Source organism: Alosa alosa, chromosome 5 (assembly GCF_017589495.1).
Source record: "Alosa alosa isolate M-15738 ecotype Scorff River chromosome 5, AALO_Geno_1.1, whole genome shotgun sequence".
Lineage (NCBI taxonomy): Eukaryota > Metazoa > Chordata > Actinopteri > Clupeiformes > Clupeidae > Alosa > Alosa alosa.
Genome location: NC_063193.1, coordinates 22,236,750 through 22,262,521, shown reverse-complemented (window position 1 = coordinate 22,262,521; position 25,772 = coordinate 22,236,750). Strand labels below are relative to the sequence as shown.

At 43.2% G+C, this 25,772-nt stretch overlaps 1 protein-coding gene across 1 annotated transcript in view; it reads left to right on the top strand.

The window, feature by feature from the left end:
* rorb (RAR-related orphan receptor B) overlaps positions 1–25,730 on the top strand; it is a 31,434-nt gene extending 5,704 nt beyond the window's left edge. The window contains exons 2-10 of the mRNA XM_048242634.1: positions 14,841–14,926; positions 15,077–15,218; positions 15,782–16,225; positions 17,409–17,530; positions 18,567–18,699; positions 18,981–19,088; positions 19,953–20,063; positions 20,335–20,447; positions 20,788–25,730. Of these exons, the coding sequence (XP_048098591.1) occupies positions 14,841–14,926; positions 15,077–15,218; positions 15,782–16,225; positions 17,409–17,530; positions 18,567–18,699; positions 18,981–19,088; positions 19,953–20,063; positions 20,335–20,447; positions 20,788–20,946 (1,418 nt within the window). The 3' untranslated portion in view covers positions 20,947–25,730. The remainder of the gene's footprint in view (positions 1–14,840; positions 14,927–15,076; positions 15,219–15,781; positions 16,226–17,408; positions 17,531–18,566; positions 18,700–18,980; positions 19,089–19,952; positions 20,064–20,334; positions 20,448–20,787) is intronic.
* Positions 25,731–25,772: the final 42 nt, after the last annotated feature.

The window sequence follows — 25,772 nt, the reverse complement described above, 5'->3', positions numbered from 1 at the left end:
TTTACCCATCATATTTGCTTTGTTTTTATGTAGGCCTATATGAGGGAATTGATATGGGCAGCCCAGGCGTTTCGGTGTCTACAGTACCAGTGTGACGCGGGATGTTGGAGGACTTGGTGGTTATTGCTGTTGTAACACTGTATTTTCAGGTTGTCATTGTGCATGCTACTGGCTATAGTTAGCATGAAGGGCTTGAATCATGAACTGGGCCGAATCGTGAACTGTAGTGGTGAATCCATTCATAGCTCCGTAATGCTGACTGGCCAAGTAGACCTCAGTAAAGAATCAGCCTGTGTGGTGGTGCACTTATCCTTGACTAAAGAGAATAAAGAGGATGAATGCTGCCCTCTTCACTGAAAGAGAGAGAGAGAGAGAGAGAGAGACTGTCACACATCGTTATGTAACAGTGAAATCGGATCTGGTGTGCTGTTCTCTCCAGTCGCTGGTTCTCCGCTGTGCGTCTGTTGTCTCTCTCAGACTCCTTTGCCTACTTTGTTTCTTTAAAAACCTGGGTTTGTTTATATTCTGTGTGTGTGTGTGTCTGTGTGTGTGTGTGTGTGTGTGTGTGTGTGTGTGTGTGTGTGTGTTTGTGTGTCATGTACTGTCATGTCTAAGTCTTGCTATGTATTATTTCCAACAGTGTCCGCTATTGTGTTGTGTTTGAGTTCAGTGTGCCATGTTAATGTTAACTTTAAAAATCTCCATTCATGTTCACAAAACTCAGGAAAGGAAAAAGCAGCTTAGCACAAATCTATCCCAGCCTTACATTCCAAATGGAAGAGTGAGAGCCAAGCTAAATTACAAGCAGTGTTGCAATAATTCGGCCTCGTTAGCTTTGCCTCCTTACGGCCATGTTAATCTTTTGCATTGTTACCTAGTTTTGTGCTGCCTAAAATTCCAATAATACTTTGCATGCATTTTGTGGATACAGTGTAGGTCTACAGCATTTAATCGATTAGTTGGCAACTATTAAATTAATCTCCAACTACTTTGGTATCATTAATCAGTTTGTGTCAAGGAAACTACCTCAAAATGTGATCTCCTTAAACTTAAATATTTTCCGTTTCACTTCCTCTTCTCCAACAGTAAACTAAATACATTTGGCATGTGGACTAAACACAGCATTTGAGGACATATTCTTGGGCTTTGGGAAACACCTTTTTATTCACCATTTCCTGACAGTTTATCAATTAAACAACTAGTCAATTAATCAAGAAAATAATCAACACATTAAAACAACCATGAAAATAATTGTTAGTTGCAGCCCTAATGCAATGTTTCAGCACACATGATTAATAAATCGACTGATCGACTCACAGATCTCCATGTGAGAAGAGAAAAAAGAGAGAAATTAAATAAGCTAAAACAACAATAAGGAGAAAGAGAGTGAGTGTGCGTGCATGTCCATTTTTGTGTATGGGTATGTGTGTGTTCGTGTGTGTGTATGTGTGAGAGTGAGTGAGTGAGTGAGTGAGTATATGCGACACAGGTGAACAGCGGCCACAGATTGTCTTTGCAATCAATTTGGCTCTTTCAGAGAGAGGCTCCTGGGGCCACTTTGGGGAAGGACCTCGTTAGACTGAATTAAATTGTGGCCTGAGGCGAGCTATTACCATCCTGTCCTGGGAGAGTAAGCTGTGAGCTGAGAGGTACAGCTGATATGAAACACACAGACACATGGCCAGATGCACAGGCAGGCTCACATACACACTCTCTCTCTCACACACACACATACACACACACACACACACACACACAAACGCTTGCACACACACACACATACACTTTCACTCTCTCCCTCTCTCTCTCTCTCACAAACACATACACACACACACACACACACACACACACACACACACACACACACACACACACACACACACACACACACACACACACACACACACACATACACACTCACTCACATGCTCACACACAAACACACACAGACACAGATACATGCTTGCACAAAAGCACACATGCACACACTCCCACCCAATCAAAGACAAAGACCCACACATAAAGGCACAAACCCAGAGAGTCACACACAAGAGCTTGCCATTGATTTGGCGGATCTGCCGACCAAAGACAAAAAAAGATTCCATAGTAGTACTGCGCAGCTGAATGGATGCATTCTTTGGAGGTTCCTCTCTGGGCCTTTGACTACATTTCATTTCTCCTGGTCTATTTTGAAGTTCATTATCTTCTTCTCACACGCTGTTACTAAACAGCACGTCTGCGTTGCTTATCTCTTATGCTGCCTGTTCCCATACTCTCCCCCACACCTCTATCTCTATATGTCTTTCTCTATCTCCTCACACACAACACAAACTCACACGCACATGTATACAGAGAGCACACATACACATGCGCGCGCACACACACACACACACACACACACACACACACATATATACACGCACACACACACACATATATTCAGAGACCACACATACACATGCACCCAAATACAGACATGCACACATGCACTGCACACACACTAACAACAAATACAAACATGCACAAACAAACAAACACACACACACACACGCACATACAGAGACCACACATACACATGCACAAACACACACACACATACAGACATGCACACGTTCACACACACTAATACACATACACACACAAACACACACATATACAGACATGCACAGGTGCATACACACTAAAACACATACCTGCAAAGCGCGCACGCTGCACACACACACACACACACACACACACACACACACACATATTCAGGGACCACACATACACCCAAATACAGACATGCACACATGCACTGCACACACCCTAACACATAAACATGCACACACAAACACACACAAACACACACACACACGCACATACAGAGACCACACATACACATGCACACACACACACACACACACAGACATGCACACGTTCACACACACTAATACACATACACACACAAACACACACATACAAACATGCACAGGTCCATACACATTTAAACACATACCTGCAAAGCGCGCGCACACACACACACACACACACACACACACACACACATTCAGACTTACTCTTGCTCTCCCGTGCCTGCCTCTCCTTTCCCTGTGTGTCCATCTCATTTATCTTGTGGCTGAAATAGCAACAGAGATGTCAGGTTACGTAACAGCAGCGCTGCAGACAGGAAACGTAGACGTGGATCCAGAGAGGGAGGCTGAGGGCAGCACAGCCTGGAGAGGAGAGGAGATGAGGAGAGGAGATGAGGAGATGGAAGAAGAGGAGAGGAGAGGAGATGAGGAGATGGAAGAAGAGAAGAGGAGATGAGGAGAGGAGAGGAGATGGAAGGAGAGGAGAGGAGATGAGGAGAGAAGAGGAGGAGAGGCAAGGAGACATAAGGAGAAGAGACGAGAGGAAAGGAGAGGTGAAGCTGGAGTTAAAGGCCATGGTGGAGATCAGGAATCTGTATCTCTTTCACCTCTCTCTCTCTGTGTGTGTGTCTGTCTGTGTGTGTGTGTGTGTGTGTGTGTGACGGGGGGCTGGGAGGGAAAGCAAGGAGTGGGAGGACACAAGCCCAACACCATCCATCCCTGACAACATGCTCCTTCCCTCAGGCTGAGTGGCTTACTAACCCACTTTACAACAGTTTAGAGGCTCACACACACACACACACACACACACACACACACACACACACACACAGAGAAACCCAAGTGCGAACCATGTGGCCTAGCTGCTTTCAGCCCAAATAACACTAACTTTATTCACATGGGGACCAACAGTGAATGTTCTCATGTACTCTGTCTTTGGACCCCTTTGGTGCTTCTTTTCTTTATCGAACATGCTTCACATCTTTACATAGTTGGCTAATCATACAGAACCTTTATGTATATGTGTGTACATTACGTTGCCAGTGTATGGTGGAATGCCTGCCTGCGTCGATAGGTGCTGTATACTACGTTTGTGTGCCGCTCAGCAAGGTCAGAAGATTAAGGTGGTTGGTAGCGACTGGCACAATGATCTCATTTGTTGTCTATCGCCTGGCGATCCAAGGAATTGCTACTCGTGAAGGGCTGAGCAGGGGTTGATGGGTTCATCGAGGCGATGAAAGTCACTGGGGTCAAAGGGAGGGAGGGGCTTTAAAGGCTCAATGCAGGGGGAAAGGGAGGGGTAATAATCAGGGTCTCTGACCACTGGTTTGCTTTTCTTAAGTAGTAGTTACTCCGACACACAGGCAAGCAGAAAGGCATGCATGACATGACCCTTGTCATATACTTGTCATATACTGGCTTTATGTTGTCTCTATGTATGTTTTCTAATAGACTAATAACAATCCTTTTCCACGTATGGTTTTGCGTTATGTGATTCTGAGATCAGTTATTTTTCAGTGTGATTCTGTCAGTTATCTTTCAGTGTGGTTCTGTGATCAATTATTTTTGTTATTATATATGTATTTGTCTGCATGTGTGTATGCGCATGTGAGTGTGTGTGTGTGTGTGTGATACCTTCAGATGTTGGCTTGTAGCCAGCAGGACCCCTTCTGCAGTCTCTCTGTGACGGCCTATCAGAGCGCAGAACAGCCATTCCTGTGTACGCCACAGCTGATGACAGCCCTACAGGGACACACTCTCGGCCAACACACACACACACACACACACACACACACACTGTACCGAAATGCACAGAAACATGCCTGCACAGTGCGTTCACACACACACACCCAACACCAACGCAAATCTACAGACACAGTGAGGGTGGAGATACTGGGGGCTGACACATGAAAGCATGGCCACACACACAAACACGTCACACACACACACAAACACACACACACACACACACATGAAGTGGCAGAACAGCTGACTGAGGAGAGGTCGGGATGCTCTCCCCCCTGCACTCCTGTGAGCCTAAGCAACATGATGCAATGCAGCCATGAAACTGAAACTAAAAACACAGTACACAAGAGTTGAGATGGTACAGGCTTTTCCATTTGGTACCGAGCACTGTAGCCCACGGGGCACAATCTGAAAGGCTTTGCCAGGAGCCATGGCTCTGAAACATGGATGAGGCCCTTCCCTCATGTCCAGGCCTCGTCCTGTTCACACTTATGCAACCACCCACCCCAGGGATGCATGTGTACCGGGTACAGCGACACCAAGTGGTCAGAATTAGCCACTGTGCCTTTGGGTTATCATGCACACTCACACACATTTGTGTACGAGTTTAATCTGATGAAATGTTAGCATGTTCTTGTTAGACTGTAATGTTAAATCATCCCCATTTGCTGTTGTACTGCCACTGTTGGTTTACCTCAGGCCCTTAAAATATAGCAGGTGGATAGACTTTATTGCACACACACACACACACACCAATCCCAAAGCTGAATGCTAAATTAACATCATTATCACTGCCATTACTATAAAGTTTTAGACTCCTCATTGGATTCTTTCCTTGGTGTGTGTGTGTGTGTGTGTGTGTGTGTCATACTCTCTACACATATGTGAATATAATGATATGCATGCATGTGTGTATGTCTGCATGTGTTATCATGTCTCTGAGTATATGCTGGCTGAATTGAATTATGGCAGCGCTCCTAGCCACTTTAACAAAGCTCATTAAGGAACTATTTAGAGAGTGGAAGCCCCAGAGACTGAATGGAGTGCCTCATATCATTAGGAATCAATTAGCCCACTCCACGTGCCTTACTTCTTACACACACACACACACACACACACACAGACACTGAGAATAGAGACATGCACACACTCAAGCACAATTAGACCTTCATATGCACACACACACACACTCAATCATACATTAACACATATAGAACCTACAGAAGCAATATCTTTCTTTGACATTCTGTGCCAGTCCCATCACCCACTACTGAGCGAATTATGTGAGCTGGACATGGATGTTCTATGTTGGTCAAGTAAGGACTGCGGTGATGATGATGTACTCATGGAGGTCTATCAGCGTGTCTGTTCCTCCATAACTTGAATTTATAGCTAGCATGGTTGATGGATGGAAAATGACCACACAGTTCCTCTCAGTTCATTTCTCTGCTTTCTGGATGTTGAGGGGCTGCATTCATGCTACTGCTAACGTAACTACTGCAACTTATGTTGGTGTTGACTTAATTCTAGTTTTCACATATTCAGATCTTTGCTGACTGTGCTAACAGGATGCATGAAGGCGTGTTGATGGCAAATGGTGATGACTGCTATTTATGCTAAGCTGTGTTGACGCATGTAGTTAGTAATAACTGTGAGTGTCGCAGCTGAGGAGCGTGAAATGTGCTTTTTAATTATTGGGCACTAACCTAACCAACCGTATTGCAGCAGACCTGAGCAGCAACATTGACAGCGCTAACTGTTAGCCGTGCTGACTGAGCTGTCACCAGGTCCCCGTCCTTTGAGCAGATTGAGAGGGCTGAGCTCCTCTTAACCAAGGAATCGCCAGCGCTGCATTCCCCATTCTTATGTAACCTGTGGGTGGATCACGGTACCTGCCTGCTGCCACACAGGTGTTGTAGCTCTCGCTTCTCTCCTCCTCATCTCATCCCATGAGGGTGGAACCACACAGGCATTTAGCTTCTGCGTTTATTTTCCATTAGCATTCAGCATTAGCATAGTTAGCATATGGACACCATGGCAACAAGGCTCCCGCCCACACTGCTGTCATCTCTTACGGTGTTTACCCCAAACAAGCCCAGAAGTGATAGACGCCACAACCATGGATAATGACAGACTGATGAAAGAGGGGTTTGGGTTTTAGGAGAACTGGAATGCCGGGGGTGTCCCCCTGCCTGCCCGAGAGCTTACTGGCAACACTTCCTGTTGGGACGTCATGGCAACGCGAATCATCGTTTTGACAACCAGACGATAGGAGCCTCCCACCAGCAAGCTGGGAGAGGTGGTGGTCGTCCTGGCAACTGTGCTGCAGTTACGGCCATCGCCTTATTCCACATGACAGGTCGACGCAGCCAGGCCCAGCGGCCCTGCACACACACACACACACACACACACACAAAAAGCAAACCCACACTAAAATACATTAACGATAGTAGTTCATAGTTCACAGGACAAAAAAAATATAATCATTAATATTTAATTGCCTAACATTTCAAAACACTGCTCAATAAATGTTAGCAATGCTAACACACAAACACATGCACGCACACACATACACACACACACACATACACTTGCACAGCACACAATGAACACAGCCATGGTAATCACAAACACACACACAAATGCAGATAGACAGATTAATCCCCATGAAGCCTGTTTGAGCCTCAAAACACACACATGCTCATAGAGTTTATCAGGTGCAAACATAAACATAATCTCAACATTACACACATACACACAAACAAGCACACTTGCTCTCTCTGACACACACACACTTTATATTCAACTTTAATTTATCAAAAACTGTATGTGAGACAGAAAAAAAAGGAAAAAAAAACAGGTGCAGAGAGGGACAGTCCAAAGATCCATAATTTGTCCAGTTCTAGCGATAATCTCCATCCCAGCAGACCAGATCATTCCTAATCTATAGGGATTAAGCTCTGGAAATAATGTGGCCACATCCAGCTCTCCATTCCGACATACTCTGCTTTTCATTTCCAATTTGTCCCTGCCCCTCCAGGAACAAGTGCAGGGACAGAGTAACAATAGAATGAGATTAGTAGAGAGAGAGAGAGAGAGAGTAAAAAACAGAGGAGGAGAAAACAAACAACACAGACACTGAAACCATTCAAACTCGATTTCCACGGAGATGCTTTCAAGCGGCGCTAGCAGGCCGTGGTTGGCCGACAGAAGCAGCAGGTCTGACAGTGTACAGATCAGGTTAAAGCAGAGCATTTAGGTAAAAGGCTATAAATACAGACTTGGTTGGCATTTTTAAAGTGTTGGCACAGTAGACAATAGACATGCCTTATTCTGAGTGGTCCATGATTTAAGTGACAGCACAGACAGGAATCAGGAGAGTGGTTTTAAAACATCAACATGAAAAAAAAATACCATTGTAGTGTTTGTCAAATAGAATGGGTCTAATACATTGTAACAATTCTAACATTCCCCTTGTGAATAATGATTTACAGCCTTACTGTTGCAGTTTCCTACACCAATATCAATGCTGATTGTTTGACATGAAACTGAAGGAATGTTGGGTTTTCACAGAATGTTCTGAGCAGTGAAATCATTACTTTACACAATTATTCACGTAGCATAATATGCTCTACACTACACATAAAGGTATTTATGGCCACAAAGCACTAACAAAGGAAGGTTATACACATTACTGCACACAATAAAACACAGCCACATGTGGCATACTTAGCCAGGGTCCAGTCAATACTGCCTCGGCCCAGCAAATAAGTGGCCTGTTTTCCGTGCGGCTAAAAATAGACAGCGGCTGTTAATGACCATTTTTTGTTGACGCACTTTTTCACAATGGTGTCGAGCTTGTCTGTGCTGTGCCCCACCCCCTTTCCCTGTTTCTCCTGTCCGCTAAGTCTGCATTGGTCCTCTGACCCAGTTTGATGCTGGCCTGGCACTGGTGGAAGTGGGTCAGCACTGGAACCGGTCCTGTGGCCTTTAACCTGAGCCAGCGGCACAGAACCCCTCGTTCCTTCCACCGAAGGCCCATTTGTCCCCCCATTGTGTTCAGCTGATGAACTGGAGAGACGGCAATTTTCGAAAGAGCATCTGTCATTTGTGCCGCATCTCCATCTCTCTGGCCATAACAGCCAGGGAATAGAGGCTTCGCTGCGGGTCTGCTTTGTGTGTGAGTCTAGGGGTCCCCACTTCCCCAGTCTCATAAATCTTTACTAGAGATCCACCGACTGCAATTTTTTGGATTCCGATTTCCGATTTTTCATAGAGTTTGACTTTCCGATACCGATTTTAGCCGGTTCTAACCACTTTACAGCACACACAAAGAAGAGTTATGTTCTATCTTTTCTTTAATAGAACACTTTAATATAGAAATGTAATCAACGTATCAATAATGGAATGGTTGTTAAAAAAATTTAAACCAGTGAACAGACAGATTCTTATTGAAGTCTAACATCAGCTGCAGTATCAAACTATAATGCTTCCCAGTGTTGGACATTCATTTCACACATAAGGCTAATATATAAACGCACTATTATGGATTTGTTTCCTTCTCACATCCATAGCCGTGGGAAGTGGGGGTGCTGGGGCTAACCCCTGCAGGGAAGCACGCGTATTTATATGTCATACCACTCACGATCAGAAAAAAAAAGAAGCTCTCCGTCCCCCTGTCTATTATTCTATTATGCTCTAAATGTTACATTAGACCTGGGAGATCTAAACAAAAACTAAACAAATTAACAAAAAAAATCTGAGGGAGATATCCCATGACGCTAGCTTTATGGTACGACAATATGCCATATAAGTAGCTGAATATTACCGTGAGTTTCCCAAGTGTTATCGAGGAGTCTCGGTGCACCACGGTGAAAGGTGGCATTGATATTAAGTAAGCTCCATCCACAAACAAGAGCTCTCTTCAGCGAGGTAGATGAACTTATTCATGTGTCTTTGCGTGCCTGTTTCAGTGGCCTCCTCAGAGCGTTCTTTCTCTTCTTTTTGAAAGTGTAGGTTAAAGGCTACACTGTGCGTTTATGATGTCAGCATTTGTTGTAGGCTATATTTGTGATATGTGGATCAATTTAATGTAGGCTAGCCTATAAATATTGCGTTGTGTAGGCCTATGTTATGCATATGTTTTGAGTCAATGTGTTCTGTCTAATATGCTGTGCGATAGGGTCTTTAGCCTGTTTTGACACCCATGTCAGAAGCGTCAATAATTATTACGTTTTATTAATGTTGGTGTTCAACAGTTTTATATTTCACGGGTTCAACGTCGAGCGTCAGATAGCAGACGGTTACTTTGCGTTAGTAGGCTATCAATCTGTGGTTTGCGACATTTTGTCGCATTTTTTCTGTAGTGTAGCCATAATGTTCTTGACAGTGATGTATGCCTGTGCTGTGTGTCATGCAATGCCAGTATGCTGTTGTCCATTAACAGAGAAAGGCGTTTAAATAAACTACGACTACAGCACCCTCAACCAAAACTCACGGCCCTGCTCACATCCAATATCCAACTAAAATTCAAAAACTATTTTCATGATACATTTGAACATGCTACCATGGAACATATTTTCATATGCATTAATGGGAGGGCAAGAGAAAAGTGGGAGTATCACGCAAACTCAGGGAAGGAGAAGCGCTAATAGCGATTGATTAGGTGCTCAGCTGTATGAAAAGCGCGCGTCTGTTTTGCGGTGAAAAACATCAATCAAAATTGCGTCAATTATACGAACTTTCAGAGACAGCTGATTCAGTATTCAAAGCATCGGTTTTCATCATTGTAGGCCACGATGTCAAAAGCAACTTTAACTTTCGTTTTCCTTTCTAATAGGCTATCATTTGTTCTATTTCACAACATCCACTTCCCAATCTGCTAGACTAGGGTATTAAGGCATAGCCTAGCCCTAGTCTACGTGCAGTAAATAGTTTGAGTATTTTTTTAAGTGGAGTAGGCTACTACTAGGCCTACTGTATGTCGCTGCTTGTTGACATCGTATTTTCATGTAGCCTATGATTGCTAAACTTGGATTATTTTTAATGTCGCAATTGGTTAATTCCATTTAGCTGCGCTTGTGGTTCAGCTGTGGGCATGCAATTAGCGGCAGGGACTGGCGGTGATGTGTGCTGTTTATGTAGCCTAATGAAGTGACAGCTTAGTAAATTCTACACAATATGGCAAAGCACATTGTTCGCTTTCTGCGCATAGAAAAATATTAGCACTTTCTTTCTACTGTACATCCAGCTCTGAGTTTTGGCCTTTGCTAGCTTCTTCAAACTTTGCAAACTCAGCTGGGTGATGTTCTTTCAAGTCCTGCGCGTGAGTGCATTTGACCCGGCATGAAATCGGCATGTCTCAGACTGACCAGCTGGTCGCCAGTCATCCAGTCATGGCCGATCACATGAAAATCGGCCGGTTCCGGTCACCGGCCGATCAATTGGTGCATCTCTAATACCTGTGCAGGGAAGGCAGGAAGAACAGTTACATGTAAGAGTGGTCAATGATGGAGCATTTTTATCATCCTACATCCCTTAATAAGACCACAGGACCTTTCCTTCAAAAAAACAAATCAGTGTAGTTTCTTTGTTCTTAAATTGACATAGGCTATATTTTATTTTTTAAATCCCAATAAAGAGGGGAACATGTGAAGTCTGACTCCTGTGTATTATATATTTTGTACAATGAAAAGCTTCACAAAAAGGGTTATGAAAGACTGCACTGTACCTCGGACCTTACATCTCATCCTCCTCTTGTGAGTCCACTTGAGGGACTTGTCTGGAGTGGAGGTCCTGCAGCAGGCCATTACAGAGTGCTTTCATGTCGAAGAGAGCAAACGGCCCAGAGAGAGCCAGGCAGAAGACACGGGTCAAGAGAAGGCAAGGCAGAGTGATCAAGGAGTCAGGGTTACAGGACGCTCACTAGGAACACGTTTCTGCTCTCGGCCTGCGTGAGAGAGTGTGTGTGTGTGACCTGGAGGAGCTCTGTACCAGTGGGGGTCCAGCAGTCAGTCACCAGGTGTGAAGAAAAAAGTAGCCGGTTCTGGAGGAGAGAGACAAAGCCATCGCTCGCTCGCTCGCTCGCTCGCTTGCACATCCAATCACACGCATGCCCTTCAGTCTCTCTGCTGTGAGGTCACAGAGGGTGGAGAAGGATGAGGAGCGAGCGAAGGGACAGAACAAACTGACTGGCCAAGGACAGTTGCAGAATGACTAGCTTGGTTGACTGACTCTGAACCGGGCTGACTGGGTCAGACCACCTAACAGGTCTGGATCAGGTCCCTAGATCTGCTTGATTTTGTCCTGGTCTGACAGCTTCTTTGTATGTATTTAAATAGATTTATCGACAAAACAGCTTAGTATAAAACCTATGTATTATTAGGGCTGTGCATCAATGCATGCACTGAATGTTTCCAATCTAGCTGAATAATGAACTTTGCAATCTAGTTGAATTATTGAAGTATTGTTAAAAGTAGAAATCTACTTCTGTGTATTTACTATTGAAAAAAAAAGAAAGAAAGAAAAAATAGCAATGTAGCATTCTGTCCTTAGTGTGTATGCACAAATAATATAGAGCCTCTAGAAATATTTCTCTTTCTTTTAAGTCATGTCTTATCTGCTAGAATAGAATCACCACTAGTCTGTGTTGCCAGAAGCAAGGGCAGTATCCATGTCCTTTTAATACCCTTGAACTGTTCACTCAGAAATAGCCTGTGAGACCAAAAGAGACTAGCGATTCTACTGCAATGTAAAAGCTAACAGTGAAAGCTGAGCCCACTTTTCTAAATCTAGGGATACCTATCTAAATCTTTTTATACATAAAAAAACTCATGTTTGTAGACAGTGATAGAAAACATGCTAGCTTTAGCATCACTGAGCTATGTTCCCCGGGTCCTATGTTCCCCGCTTTGTATGAGACCGGGGAACATAGGACCCTTTTTTAAAACCATAACCATAACCCTAACCCTAACCCCGAGCGGGGAACATACGACCCGGGGAACATAGGACCTGGGGAACATAGGGATGACCCCACTGAGATTAATACATCAGGCCCTCATAGGCCATAGACTGTGATGCTAATGCTATTGCACAGTCAAAGATAGGAAAGACTGGAAATCCATCTAAATCCCATCCCAAGAAAAACCTTACCATAAGGCCTGAGAGGTGTGGGTTGTTGAGTTCACACAGTCACTCTGACAGGGCTCAGGACCATCCCCCACCCCACCTATAGCAAGGGGCTTAACCCAGAGAGGGCTAAGGGGCAGTGGGAATGGACGGTCGTGAGATGTCCAAACCCAGACCCTTAATCAGCAAGTCCCAACTACGATGGACATGTCTGTCTGCAGACTCTGCACTAATCCCATTATGTCGCATTGAAGACACACACATGAACACACACATACTGAAAAAACGACGCATAGATACATCAACACATGCATAGAATGTGCAATACACACAGAATATTTTTTTAAAAATCTGAAGGACAGCCATGATGTGAGGATTATCTCACACCTTCATTTCCACTTACTCACTCAGTCACTCTCGCTCTCATACGCAAACACACACACGCACACACAATATTACTACATCGGCTTATCCAGACTAACCAGCGATCCACGCACACTTTGCCAGCACATTAAATATTAGGAACATGCGCAGGGGCTCCTACCTCAGGGAGCATGCGCAGACACACATACACACACTCAGAGCGCGGTTAGGGCACCACGGTGTTCCTGTCCCAGGTGTGTGTGTATGTGAGAAAGAGAGTGTGTATGTGTGGTGCTCCTGTCATAAAAATGAAAACGGATGTTGTAGGTAAGCGGAAGGTTTTGTCATTGTAGTTTTATACATTTGTGCATATCTTCAAGAATAGATGACGGCAACACTAAACATAGCAACTAGCTTTGTGTAAACATTTGTGTGATTTAGCGAGAGTGCAGGGCCACTGTGTGAGCTAGGTGGTTGTAAGTTTTGTACATGACATTGAATTTCAATAGCCATTTCAGCAGTCTCACCTTTGCTCCTTGCTTTCATACTAGCAGTGCATTTTAACCAAATGTCTTTGTTGCTTTTTAATGCATTTAAACCATATTTAGTGAGAGTTGTGAGCACACATAGGCCTACTCCTCCTAATTGCAGAGGTTGAACAACCAGACCAGAAGCTGGCAATTTGCATTTGCATTCCTCTCCAGTCCAAAATGTGTGTTATTTGAACATTTGCTGCTCCCATGGTTTGTACAACACTTTAGCTTAAAGTTGGAACATGGCATTAGTGAAACAGATGAATGTGGGTTCTGTACGGAAAGATTAATTGGGAATTGCTGCATCAGATAAGCCATTACGGAGCATAGAGAGGGAGGGAAGAGAGAGGGAGAGAGGGAGAGCAAGCGCGTGTAGAAATAATTTTAGGATTAGATTGGGTGGCTAATCTCTTTATGGTGAGTGTGCAGTCTCAGCAGGGCCATGGGTTTCTCTCTCTCCCTCTCTTTCTCTCCCTCCATCTCTCTCCCTCTCTCTCTCTCCCTCCATCTCTCTCCCTCTCTTTCTCTCCCTCCATCTCTCTCCCTCTCTTTCTCTTACCTCCAACTGGCACAGACTGGCAGTGAGTGTCTCATTTCTCGGACGTTCTTTTCTGCCTCTTTTTGCCAATAACAAAAAAAAAATGGTACACAATCCTCCCAATGTGTACAGACAGACAGTTCCCTGCTGTTCAGTTCTGTGGTACTTCTATGTAGGTATGTTCACTGTAGAAATGATTACGGTCAAATGATCTTTTTCCTGTACAATGTGAACTGGAATCAGATCCAATAGGTCTATATTTATAATCGCATCATAGCATAAAACTGTTCATCTAATGGGGGTTTCCAAATGACTTCCGCACTGAAAAGCCTTGCTAGTAATATTACAGGAGCACAATTGTAGCAGATTCACTCAATTCCTCAGCAGTGCTTTGATGTGCGCTCATCTGCTTTCCCTCTCTACAGCCATGCTGTCCGTAATTTCCCTTAATGGTCAAATAACAAATGTCAAAATGTTTTGGCAAAAAGGCTCGCCTCTTTGGTCACAACTGGGCATCTTTTGTTCACCTCTCGGCAGGAATATGGGCTGGGGTCAGTTAAAAGTGCTGCTGTGTTAAAGTGGCCTTTCAGCACAACACAGCTGGGACTTATTAGCCTCAGAAAGCCATTGCATAACTCACTCACTCACTCTCTCTCTCTCTCCTCCTTGTCTCCCCTAAAGCCCAAATTGAAGTTATACCATGCAAAATCTGCGGGGACAAGTCATCAGGGATCCACTATGGAGTCATCACATGTGAAGGATGTAAGGTAAGGGAAGCCTCCAGTTCTCTCTCCCTTTTCACTAGGCTCCTCCAGGAGTGCATGTTTGTATGATGAACTCTTTTCAGGCTCTGTAAAAACACCCTCTTCCTCACTTTCTCTCTCTCTGTCTTTAATACTTTTCCCGGAACTTTCTAGGGCTTCTTCAGGAGAAGTCAACAGAACAACGCTGCATACTCCTGCCCGCGGCAGCGCAACTGCCTGATCGACCGGACCAATCGGAACCGATGCCAGCACTGTCGGCTGCAGAAGTGCCTGGCGCTGGGCATGTCCAGAGACGGTGAGCGAGACCAGGGGTCACTGGGGAGATGGAGACAAGCAGCGGGGTTCAGTCTGGCAAAGAGATCGACGCCGGCAGTCAGAGTGTTCCCGGCGCAGTCATCCAGACGGGCACATGCCTCGTGATCCAGTCCAGCAGACAGACAGAGAGCCCTGACTGAAGTCTGAAGGCTTTATAGAGCATTGAGTGGGAATGTACAGCCGCTCACAAATAAATGTTCTAATTCACAAGCCCCTTACTAACAAATCATTAGTTTGTGTCTGATTGAAATCTACCAATTTTGGCTCATGGGGGAGCAGTGGTACAATTGGCCTCTGCCTCGTCCATGCCAAATGTGTCCAAGTGCCCACAGGGACTCGTCTCACAGTTGTTTCCCAACCCCACCTCATCTTTCATTTTACAGCCACAGTATAATCATCAAGAGCAGAGGACAAAAAACAAGCAGTCTTACCCTTTATGTATATACTGTATTAACACATGGTTCCATAAACTGACAGTATTAAATGTTCCCCTTGTCTGTCTCCTGTTCCTCCTGTCTGTCTCTCTTCCCGTCTGTCCCTCAGCGGTGAAGTTTGGCCGCATGTCCAAGAAGCAACGCGACAGTCTGTACGCAGAGGTGCAGAAGCACCAGCAGCGTCTGCAGGAGCAGCGGCAGCAGCAGACGGGTGAGGCTGAGGCGCTGGCACGCGTCTACTCCAGCGGCCTCACCAACGGCCTGGGGGCGCTTAACCACGAGCTGGCCGGTGCCTACGCTAACGGACACCTCATCGACATGCCCAAGAATGGCCAGAACGGCATTGGCGGTGGCGTCCCCAACGGGCCGGCCGGCGGGTTCTACGGCATGGACTCGACCCAGCCTTCGCCAGACCAGTCGGGTCTGGACATGGCCGGCATGAAGCAGATCAAGCAGGAGCCCGTCTATGACCTAACGCCTGTGCCCAACCTCTTCAGCTACGGGGCCTACCAGGATGGCCAGCTCACGCCGGGAGTCTCTATGAGCGAGCTCGGTAAGCTGCAATCTGTCTGTAAGGTCTGCTCTTTACTGGAGCGCAAGAGCTGCTCAAAAATGGAAATAAAAGACAGGTCAATTTTTTTTTAAATGTGTCTGTGACACATAGGCCTACACGCTGCTCTCACAGGATGTAGCAAGTTCCACTGTTCCACTACAGTTGTGCATCCAGTGTAGCCCTGATGTGGCACTGTTTATTTAATTCTGCTAATTCGGCTAGTGCTAATCTAAAGTGTTTGCAAGAGAGGTTTTGCGAATCAGATTTGTTTGCAGCTTTACTGTGGTCTCAACAAAAGGCACTGTTTATGTGATTCTAGTGGTGGTTGTGAAATACTCGTCTTAAATGAATCTGCTTGAGTTGTTGTTATGTCATTATGGTTACACAGAAACAAACTAGACTAGAAACAAGATGATGAGCCGATGAAATGACACAGTCTATACATTGCGTCAACCGTAATCATAAAGGAAGCCTTGCACGAGCTGAGGCGATGAGTCATAGTCACAAGCCTTCCGTTTCGTCGCTATTAGACTGGCTGAGCATCTGACTGGTAGCTGCCTGGCTTAGCGTCAGATTTGCCCAGTCCGATTTTAACCCTTTAGAGGTTTCAGGCTGTGAAAATGATCATAGCCGCAAACCTTAGGTGTCACAAATAATGATGTAAGAATGGGGCACAATTGTATTTTTATCCTAAGGCTGGCTTGATACTATGGTCTTATGATGGTATTACATAGTTTAAGTCTTGTATTTAGATTATTGAAGTACTGGCTTGCTAAGAATTGTTTCTGTAAGTTTTGTATGTTGTAACCATAAACTAATTGGAACCTTCCAAGAAGGCCGGATCAAAGAAAACTGAATACTCTGAACACACAAAAAGTCCTTCATTTATTTAATTTCACTTAAAATAATTGACAGATTAATCGACTGTGAAAACAATTGTTAGTTGCCGCCCTAGTCCCCACATTGATTCCTGCAACTGGTCCTGGCAAATTGTGCTACTATGACCTTAGTGACCTATGTTTTATAGAAGAAAATGTTGGTACTTCAAGACATCTTTAATTTGGGGGTATGTACATTTGGGTGCTATGTACAGTATGCCTGTCTGTGTGTGTGTGTGTGTGTGTGTGTGCCCTTTGTGTGTGTTTAAAGTCTTTTCACACTACCGTGTCTCCCTCTCACATAGATCGCATTGCTCAGAACATCATAAAGTCTCACTTGGAGACTTGCCAGTACACGGCTGAGGAGCTGCAGCAGCTAGCGTGGCAGACGCACTCCTACGAGGAGGTCAAGATGTACCAAAGCAAGGTGCGCTCTAGCTCTGTCTCCTTGTGCATCACCAGACCTTCTATCTATTTGTGTCTCCTTGTCTTTCACACCCCTCCCTCTCCTGAGTGAGATTTCTTGCCTGTGAACGTAGCACACCTCTGTGTAGCTCCAACCCGCCCAGTAAGTCCCACTCAGCAGAGAGGTCATTAAATGTTGGTCTTTGGGCCCCGCAGTCTCCTCATTAAGCCTCTGCTCTCACAGCAGATGTAAATGTAGCCATTGTGTCCAGATAAAGTGATGCTGATACCAGTCAAGGTGAAGGAGAAAGAAGAGGAGAGAGAGAGAGATCACAGGTGGAGGGTAGCGAGGGAAGCTGACTTTAGCCATCCGAGGAAGTGAGGACTGAGCGTAAGCAGCAAAGGGGAAGGGGAGGGGGCAGCACCGCAGCACCATCTATTTCATTTCCCTGTGTCAAATGGATTAGGACTAATTACAGAGAAACCCTTTGAAATGCCGTCTATGGAGATTCCCCTTACAGGGAGAAATGACGGCGCACACAAAAGCAATTTGCTGATATCATATTTTTGGTGCTTTTCTGACTGCACTATATGGGTATTTTATAAATGAAAAAACTTTACAGAATTTACACTTTTTCTTTGTGGCACTTTTTGTGTGACGAACAGTGAAAAGCCTCATAAAAAAAACTATCACTGTTCTTTTATCGCTAAATTAAAGGCTTGTATCAAAGGCCCGACTTGATTCGGGTTGCGGCACAATTATCGCTCCACAATTCAACTTGTAAAATGTCCCCTTAAAGAAAGCCATCTCATATTTGATCCTAAGATCCTAGTTTCCTTTATGTTGTATGACTTTACATTATATCTTAGGACTAAGGTGCTTTAGATATTTTTCAGATTTATAAGAATCAAACATTTAAAGCAAAATTAATTACAATTTTGCCTTAGGTTCTATGAAATATATACTTTTTTTCCTGGGTTTACCTTACTATAGTGTTTCTGCTATCACCTTGTGCTGCTTAAGTTAACTTTGTATGTATGTGTGTGTGTGTGTTTAGACGCGAGAAGCCCTGTGGCAGCAGTGTGCGATTCAGATCACCCACGCCATCCAGTACGTGGTAGAGTTTGCCAAGCGCATCACAGGCTTCATGGAGCTCTGCCAGAACGACCAGATCCTGCTCCTCAAGTCAGGTGAGCAGGCACAGCTAGTGAGATCCATCATAAAAAGAGCCATTGAACTCAGTTAAGGAATGTTTTTAACCTAAAGAAATAAAAGCGAAGGATGTCTTAAACATTACAGTATTTTTTTATTAAGTACTGTAGGATAGGGGAGAACAATTGCAACCAGTACTTTTGGAGATGAATATTGTTAATTCAGGGTAGCTTTACCCTTGATTTCAGTTTACAGGTGAGTTATATCATTAACCCTTTTTGATTCTTTTCTTTCCCCTTCTGCTTTTACCCTCTCTCAGGGTGTCTTGAGGTGGTACTGGTCCGAATGTGCCGGGCATTCAACCCTCTCAACAACACTGTGCTGTTTGAGGGGAAGTATGGCGGCATGCAGATATTCAAAGCACTAGGTACAATTATCACATTTACCCATCTGATCTTTAACCCATAGCTGCTGATCTTATAACTTGCACCACTATGCCACTTTCTTTCTTACTTAGGTCAAACAGAACTACCCAAGCCTTTTATTGGCCTGACTTTGCACTAGTATTTTATTGACTGTCTATGCACAATTTCAACCAAATTTTGCTGCTCTTATTTTTTCATTATTATATGTGCCCTCTTATTTACTTATTTACTTACTTTTTTGTTTACTTGAATGTTATGTTTGTCTGTGGACCTAAATTGGTAAAATATGTCTTGTCTTCACCGTGGGATAGTGAGAAACGTAATTTCGATCTCTTTGTATGTCTGGAACATGTGAAGAAATTGACAATAAAGCTGACTTTGACTTTGACTTTGACTGATCTGTAATCTCTAATGCAGCTTAGTGCACCTCGGGGCGCCTCAAGGATTTATTTGATAATGTCAAATTTGTAAAAATGTTCCAGTATTTTTTTTTTTATCTGGTAAAGGCATAGTTCTCAATTCTGGTGAAAGGTTGTTGATATTTCAGTTCAACAGCCAATCAAATCACAGCCCTCCCCTTGTGCCACTTGGATAGAATTGTAAATGATTTGGTCTGAGCCACTTTCTTAATTTCCCTTTTTACAAAATTATACATTTCCCATGTACACACCATGAGCATCTGGAATTATCTCAAATTTGACAAAAAAAAAATGATTGGATTATAATTGTAGACAACGACTTTAAGTCATTAGTTTGTTCTGTTCTCACTAGTCACTAGTTTGTTCTGTTCTCACTAGTCACTACTAAGTTCTGTTCTCAACACTGCTCAAAAATCTGACTGGTCTTCAACCTTCTTGTCTTTGCAGGCTGTGACGATTTGGTGAGTGCAGTCTTTGACTTTGCCAAGAGCCTGTGTTCTCTACAACTGACAGAGGAGGAGATAGCGCTCTTCTCGGCAGCCGTCCTCATTTCCACAGGTCAGTGCCACGTTTTACTCTTATACGGTCTCCACGATGGACATTTTCTCTTCCTCTTTTGTTTCAATTCATGTACACAAGGGTGTAAAGCGTGTAAGTGGCTGGACAGTGGTTTGTTGGCAAATAAATGTATAAATGTGTGTACAAGCTTACCGTATGCCAAATATAGGGAATGGGTCATACTATGTATAAATCATCACAAGGTAATTCGTGTGTAAGTGTATAAAAGTGAACATGTGTGTGTGTGTGTGTGTGTGTGTGTGTGCTGCAGATCGGCCATGGCTGATGGAGCCTAGGAAGGTCCAGAAGCTCCAGGAGAAGATCTACTTTGCTCTGCAGCACATCATGCAGAAGAACCACATGGATGAGGACGCTCTTGCCAAGGTACAGTAGGGTGCAACCCAAGGGCTTCATGCAAAAGCCATAAGCCAAACTACCGAAAAAACTACTACTGCTATGGATGAGATGGCCTGAAAGTTTATATGGATGATGTATTTATTTATCACTCTGCTAACTTCATTCATCTAGATAAATGCTCATCTAGATTCTGATTTAGATTAATTAGATTTAGATGCCTCTAGATAAATCCGTTTGAAAAACCTGAAGAAACTTGTTTACATAGACATTCATTTTGCGGCTGTATTATTCATTCATCTATTTGAACTGATTTGGAAAAAAAAAATCAACACATGCTCTCCTTCATCCTCTCCTCCCCCGGTTGCAGCTCATTGGCCGAATCCCCACGTTGGCTGCCCTGTGCACGTTGCACACCGAGGAGCTGCAGGCCTTCCAGCAGCTCCACCCTGAAACGGTCAATGCCCTTTTCCCCCCACTCTACAAGGAGCTCTTCAATCCCGACGCCACTGCCGTCCTGCCCAAGTGATCCCCTCCCCTCCCCCCTCTCACTCACAGTAAAGGGGTGAGGAGGGAGGTGGGATGGGGTGGGGCGGTCATCGCTAGAGGTCCACGATCCTCGGCGCGAGCTGGGTCATAACTGGACCAGACTGGACTGCCCTGAGGCACTGGCGGGATAGAGGGATAGAGAGGGGAAAAAGAAGAAGGAAAAGAAGAAGGAAAAGAAGACGACGATATGAAACCCTGACCCAGCCCGTTCGCTACAGCACCAGAACAGAACAACAGCATCCCCGGCATCTCCAGCCGCTTGTACGGAAAAACAAACACTAGGAATGTCCTGCACTTAAATCCGATCCTATTCACCGATACAGTTTAAAGAATGTATATAGGCACCCACAACAGGAGGGGCTTTTCCAGAACTGACCAGAAAATGTACAGACTTTAGAGCCATTTTAAACTGTCTTTTAATTGGGTAAGTTGTATTGTTTCTTTGACATCTCTTTTTTATACATTATTGTGATATTAAAAAGAGGGAGAGGGTTGAATTCAAGAAGCTAATATAGTTTTTCTCTAGTACAGAGCGGTACTCCAGTATTACTTGTTGTTCTGTTCATATTTTAGTCCTAATTTAAAAACAACGGTAGCCTAAGAGGCTGGTGACTTGTCTCTGTGTTTCTTGCTTTTTTGTTCAGTAATTGTATGTGTACAGACTTTGTGTTGCGGCTTCGAAAGACTAAGGAGACAAGAGGGGAAAGATGTAGATTGCTGGTTGGGAACATGGAAAAGCCTTGTCTGGGCTCTGTAGATATGTATAGTTGGTACCACTTTGATGACCATAGGAAAGGATGTAAAGGATTTTTAAAGTAAATGAAGACATTTTTTCCCCTATGGAGATATATAAAGATATTATATATATTTTACAAAACATAAAGGATTATGGCAGATTACCATCATTTCAATCAATTAATGGTGGTAGTAATGACATCTAGTAAGACAACTGCTGCTTAACAATCATGACCTATTTGCATAACATTGAAGGACCTCAGTCTTGATGCTGTCTCTTCACCCTCTTTATGTCCCGTTGCCCCGTCAGAAAAATCAGTGACTTGCAGTGCCACTGGACACAAGCCTCCAAGCTTAAACTTGACATAGCGAACATATTCAATGGCAGATCACTGAAATGTTTTGCACATAGTTCAATTTTGATCTCATCTTGCGCTACTTAAAAGATAACGATTCTTACTTAAAGCAATAATATTGAGAATAACAATACTTACTGTCTATCTTCATAGTAGTCATACACACATACATGAGTCTCAATACAGCATTTTTAAGGTTGGATACAGTAAGAAACTGTAGCACAATAAGAAGTTTGCGTGTACTGTTTACAAGTACTGTAAGGCTTCTTTTTTTCATCCACAATCTCCTGTCATTCATCTAATGTGACAGACATGGAAATTATATTTTTAAAATTGAAATGTATAAATATAATATTCAAATGATTTCCACAGCATAATTAGGTTAGTCCTGCAAAACTGTCCACCAAGGGCTGCCCAATGGAATCTATTTATGTATTCATGGACGCAGTCGACCAAATAAGAGTGTGAGCTGTTTGCTTCTGAGTGGTGATGGAGTATTGGCTATCCGTAGCATTCCTGCTGCCCATTCGCAGTTTGTTTGGATGAGCTGCTCCTGAGAGCAATTTTCTATGCACGCACCTACATCAGTCGGTCAGGCAAGTGCAGGCTGGACACCCTACTGTGGAATACCCATAGTCATAAACAATTTTCAATAAAGAAAACTGATATCCTAAGGGGCACTCCAAGAGACATTCCACATTGAGACAATGTTGAGATGCAAGGGACAAAGAACACTATACTATGAGCTTCTGCAGTTTACAGTGGCAATATATTTCTAATTCTCTCCTTATAGTAAGCTGTGATAGACAATCACTTAGTAACCATACTCTGTATTATTTATTTAATGTTAGTAATACAATATTTAACTGAAGTTTCTTTGCATGTGTGTGAAAGCATTTCTGGATAATGCAATAGAACTGCTGTACACTGTGGCCACCATGAAGAACTGCTTTTAGTCCCGGGACATTCGTTTTGTCTTGGCAGAGGGGAGCGCTAGGTTGTTCACCTATGTTCTCTCGTGTTGGATTTACTTTTCTTTTTTCAGTGAAGGCAAATGGTTGGGTCAGAGCCCAGTTGACAGGCCGTTAGCGCAACAGCAGCACATGGTTTAAAAAGCACTAAATCCTACCAGTAGAGAGTGTGGCTGTGAGGATAGTTGTTATCTGTGGAAGAACACAGGGGAGGCTGATGAGAAGAGCTGTCCTTAAATTTAGATTTTTCAAGTTTTTCTCAACTTGATTATTTAGTTATTGCATGGTGTATTCGTTGAGAAGCTTAGCCCACTTAAGGCACACATACATGTTCAAATATATCAAGAAATGTTTATATTGAAATGAACAATTATGCAATTTGAGATGTACTTAATATGAAGGACAATGGGACACCATTACGAAGGAAGTACAATAACTTGTAATTTACAATTGTTTGAGCCATTGACTTGATCTTGAATGACGTTTTGTTTTACTTTATTCGTTTGGGCAACAAGCCACTCCACATGTGAAACCAAGAGCAGACAAATCTCACAGCCTGTGTCAAGAAACATCCTGGAGAAAGTCAGTGACCTGTTAAAAAAGACAATCACCTCTTGATGCACTGCAAAGCATCTGTCTCAGGGAATTCTCTTTTATTATTTTGAAAAAAAGAGAGAAATATTTTAAAATATGAACATTTTGGGAAAATAAAAAAAATACTTGGCAAAAAAAACAATGTTGAATACCCAGACAAGGCTTATGTGGTATATGTATGTTTGTGAGTGTGTCTGTGTGTGTACTGGTCTAGGTGGACATGCTGAATTCACTGTCTGGATATGGTCTTTTACCCCACTAGCTCAGTGTAAATATCAGTTTTATGGCATATAATATAAATATTAAACACTTAACACGGGAGATCCACATTTTTGCATTCTGAAGAGACCATTAAAGGCTGCTGTCAGTTTTTAAGTTAGAATATAGACTATACAGTGTGCCGATAAGGCCGTTCAGTTATCACGTGCAAACGAAAGACAGTGGATTCAGCTAAAATCTAATTTCCTTATTAAGTGGATTGTTTTTGTTTTCTATTTTTGAAAAAAATTGACTGTGAACTGAGGAAGGGGGGACAGTTGAACGCTGTTAGATACTGTAGCAATAACTGAAAGCATTTACTACTGTCATGTTTTGCATTCTAAGATTATTTTTTAATTTTATTATTATTATAATTATTATTATATGACTATTAGCGTATTGTTGTTCAGTTATCTTTGCATGCTGTTTCATGACGCCAAGATGTTTGGGGGCTTTTGTGTTTCTCACGTGACGCAGCGGGTGGGAACGGGGTGGGGATATTTTAATCTGAATGTTACCGGGTAGTGTTCAGTGTGTGCTACTGAATGCCTCTTGCCCCACTCACAATACCCACAAACACTCACACACACACACACACACACACAGAAAAATACAATAGACAATCATTGAGCACTGGGAAATTCTGATAAACTGCAAAAGTTTAAAAGGAGAAAATTGGTACTGATTGATCACATTCCATTGAGGGAGACAATATTGAGATGAAATTGACATACCACAGCCCTTGTATTTTACCTTCTGCGCTACTAATTGTATAGCTCTCTATTGGTAAGCCTAGAGTGAACACAAAAAGGGTTATCTCCCAGCATTCCGGCCTCCCTGTGGTGTCTTGTGGGTAATTTGAGCGGAGCATCTCATTTCTCATTTCTTTGGAGTCGGGGGAGCACTCCTCATTCAGCCTACCTGAGGCAGCAATCAGCACGTTCCTCCCACTCTGCTCTTGGTTATGCTAATGTTTTACTCTCTTAAGCGACACACATGCATCACTGTTTTCACACAGACACCTGAAGAGTGTGTGTGTGTGTGCACAGGAGGCCTAGACTCTTCGTCCTACTCCTGATATTCAGAGTAAAAATAAAATAAAAAAAAAAAAACAGAAAAAACTCATCGCATATTATATGCATTCAAGTGAAAATGACAGTAATAATTCCTGTTTATTTATAAATTAGAATGTGTCTGCCTCCCTGGAAGAAAAGTTTAAAGTAGCATCTGTTACCAGAACCCCTAAAAAGGTACTTAGGGTACAGAGTTTTTGTTGTTGTTATGTACTAATAAAAAAAAGAACAAGAATTTTTTTCCAAGTGCCATAGCTAGACTGTTGAGAAGCTGAATGGCCAGCCGGGATAGATGCTTTACTGCATATGTTTACTTGAGAACCAATCAGAAGTGGGAATTCAGAAAGTGGGCGTTAATATAAATGAAATCAAATTGTTTGTATTTCTTGGTGAGCTGGCTGAGACTGACGGTGAACTTTGATGCATCCTTATGTCCACAAAGCTCCATTAAATGTACCAGAGAGTGAGAAATAATTGCCAAGCTTGACTGTGTGTATCTGTGTGTATCTCTGTGTGTGTGTGTGTGTGTGTGTGTGTGTGAAAGAGAGAGAAAGAGATGGTGTGTTTGCAAGTACTTAGGGGTGATAATATTTGAATTCCCAGCTTTGTGGAGAGGGTTGGGTGAAAGTTCGAAGTCAGTCAAAGTCTTAAAAGTGTCTCCTCCTTCAAGTTGTACATATTAAGTGAAGGACTGAAGTGATTTTTTGTTAAATTCTATATTTTATCGCTTTTGTAGACAATTCTTTGTGGGAAAAAAATAAACATTTTATGGATGCATTCTTTGGCTGTGTGTGATTTTTTTTTGAGATGAGACACATA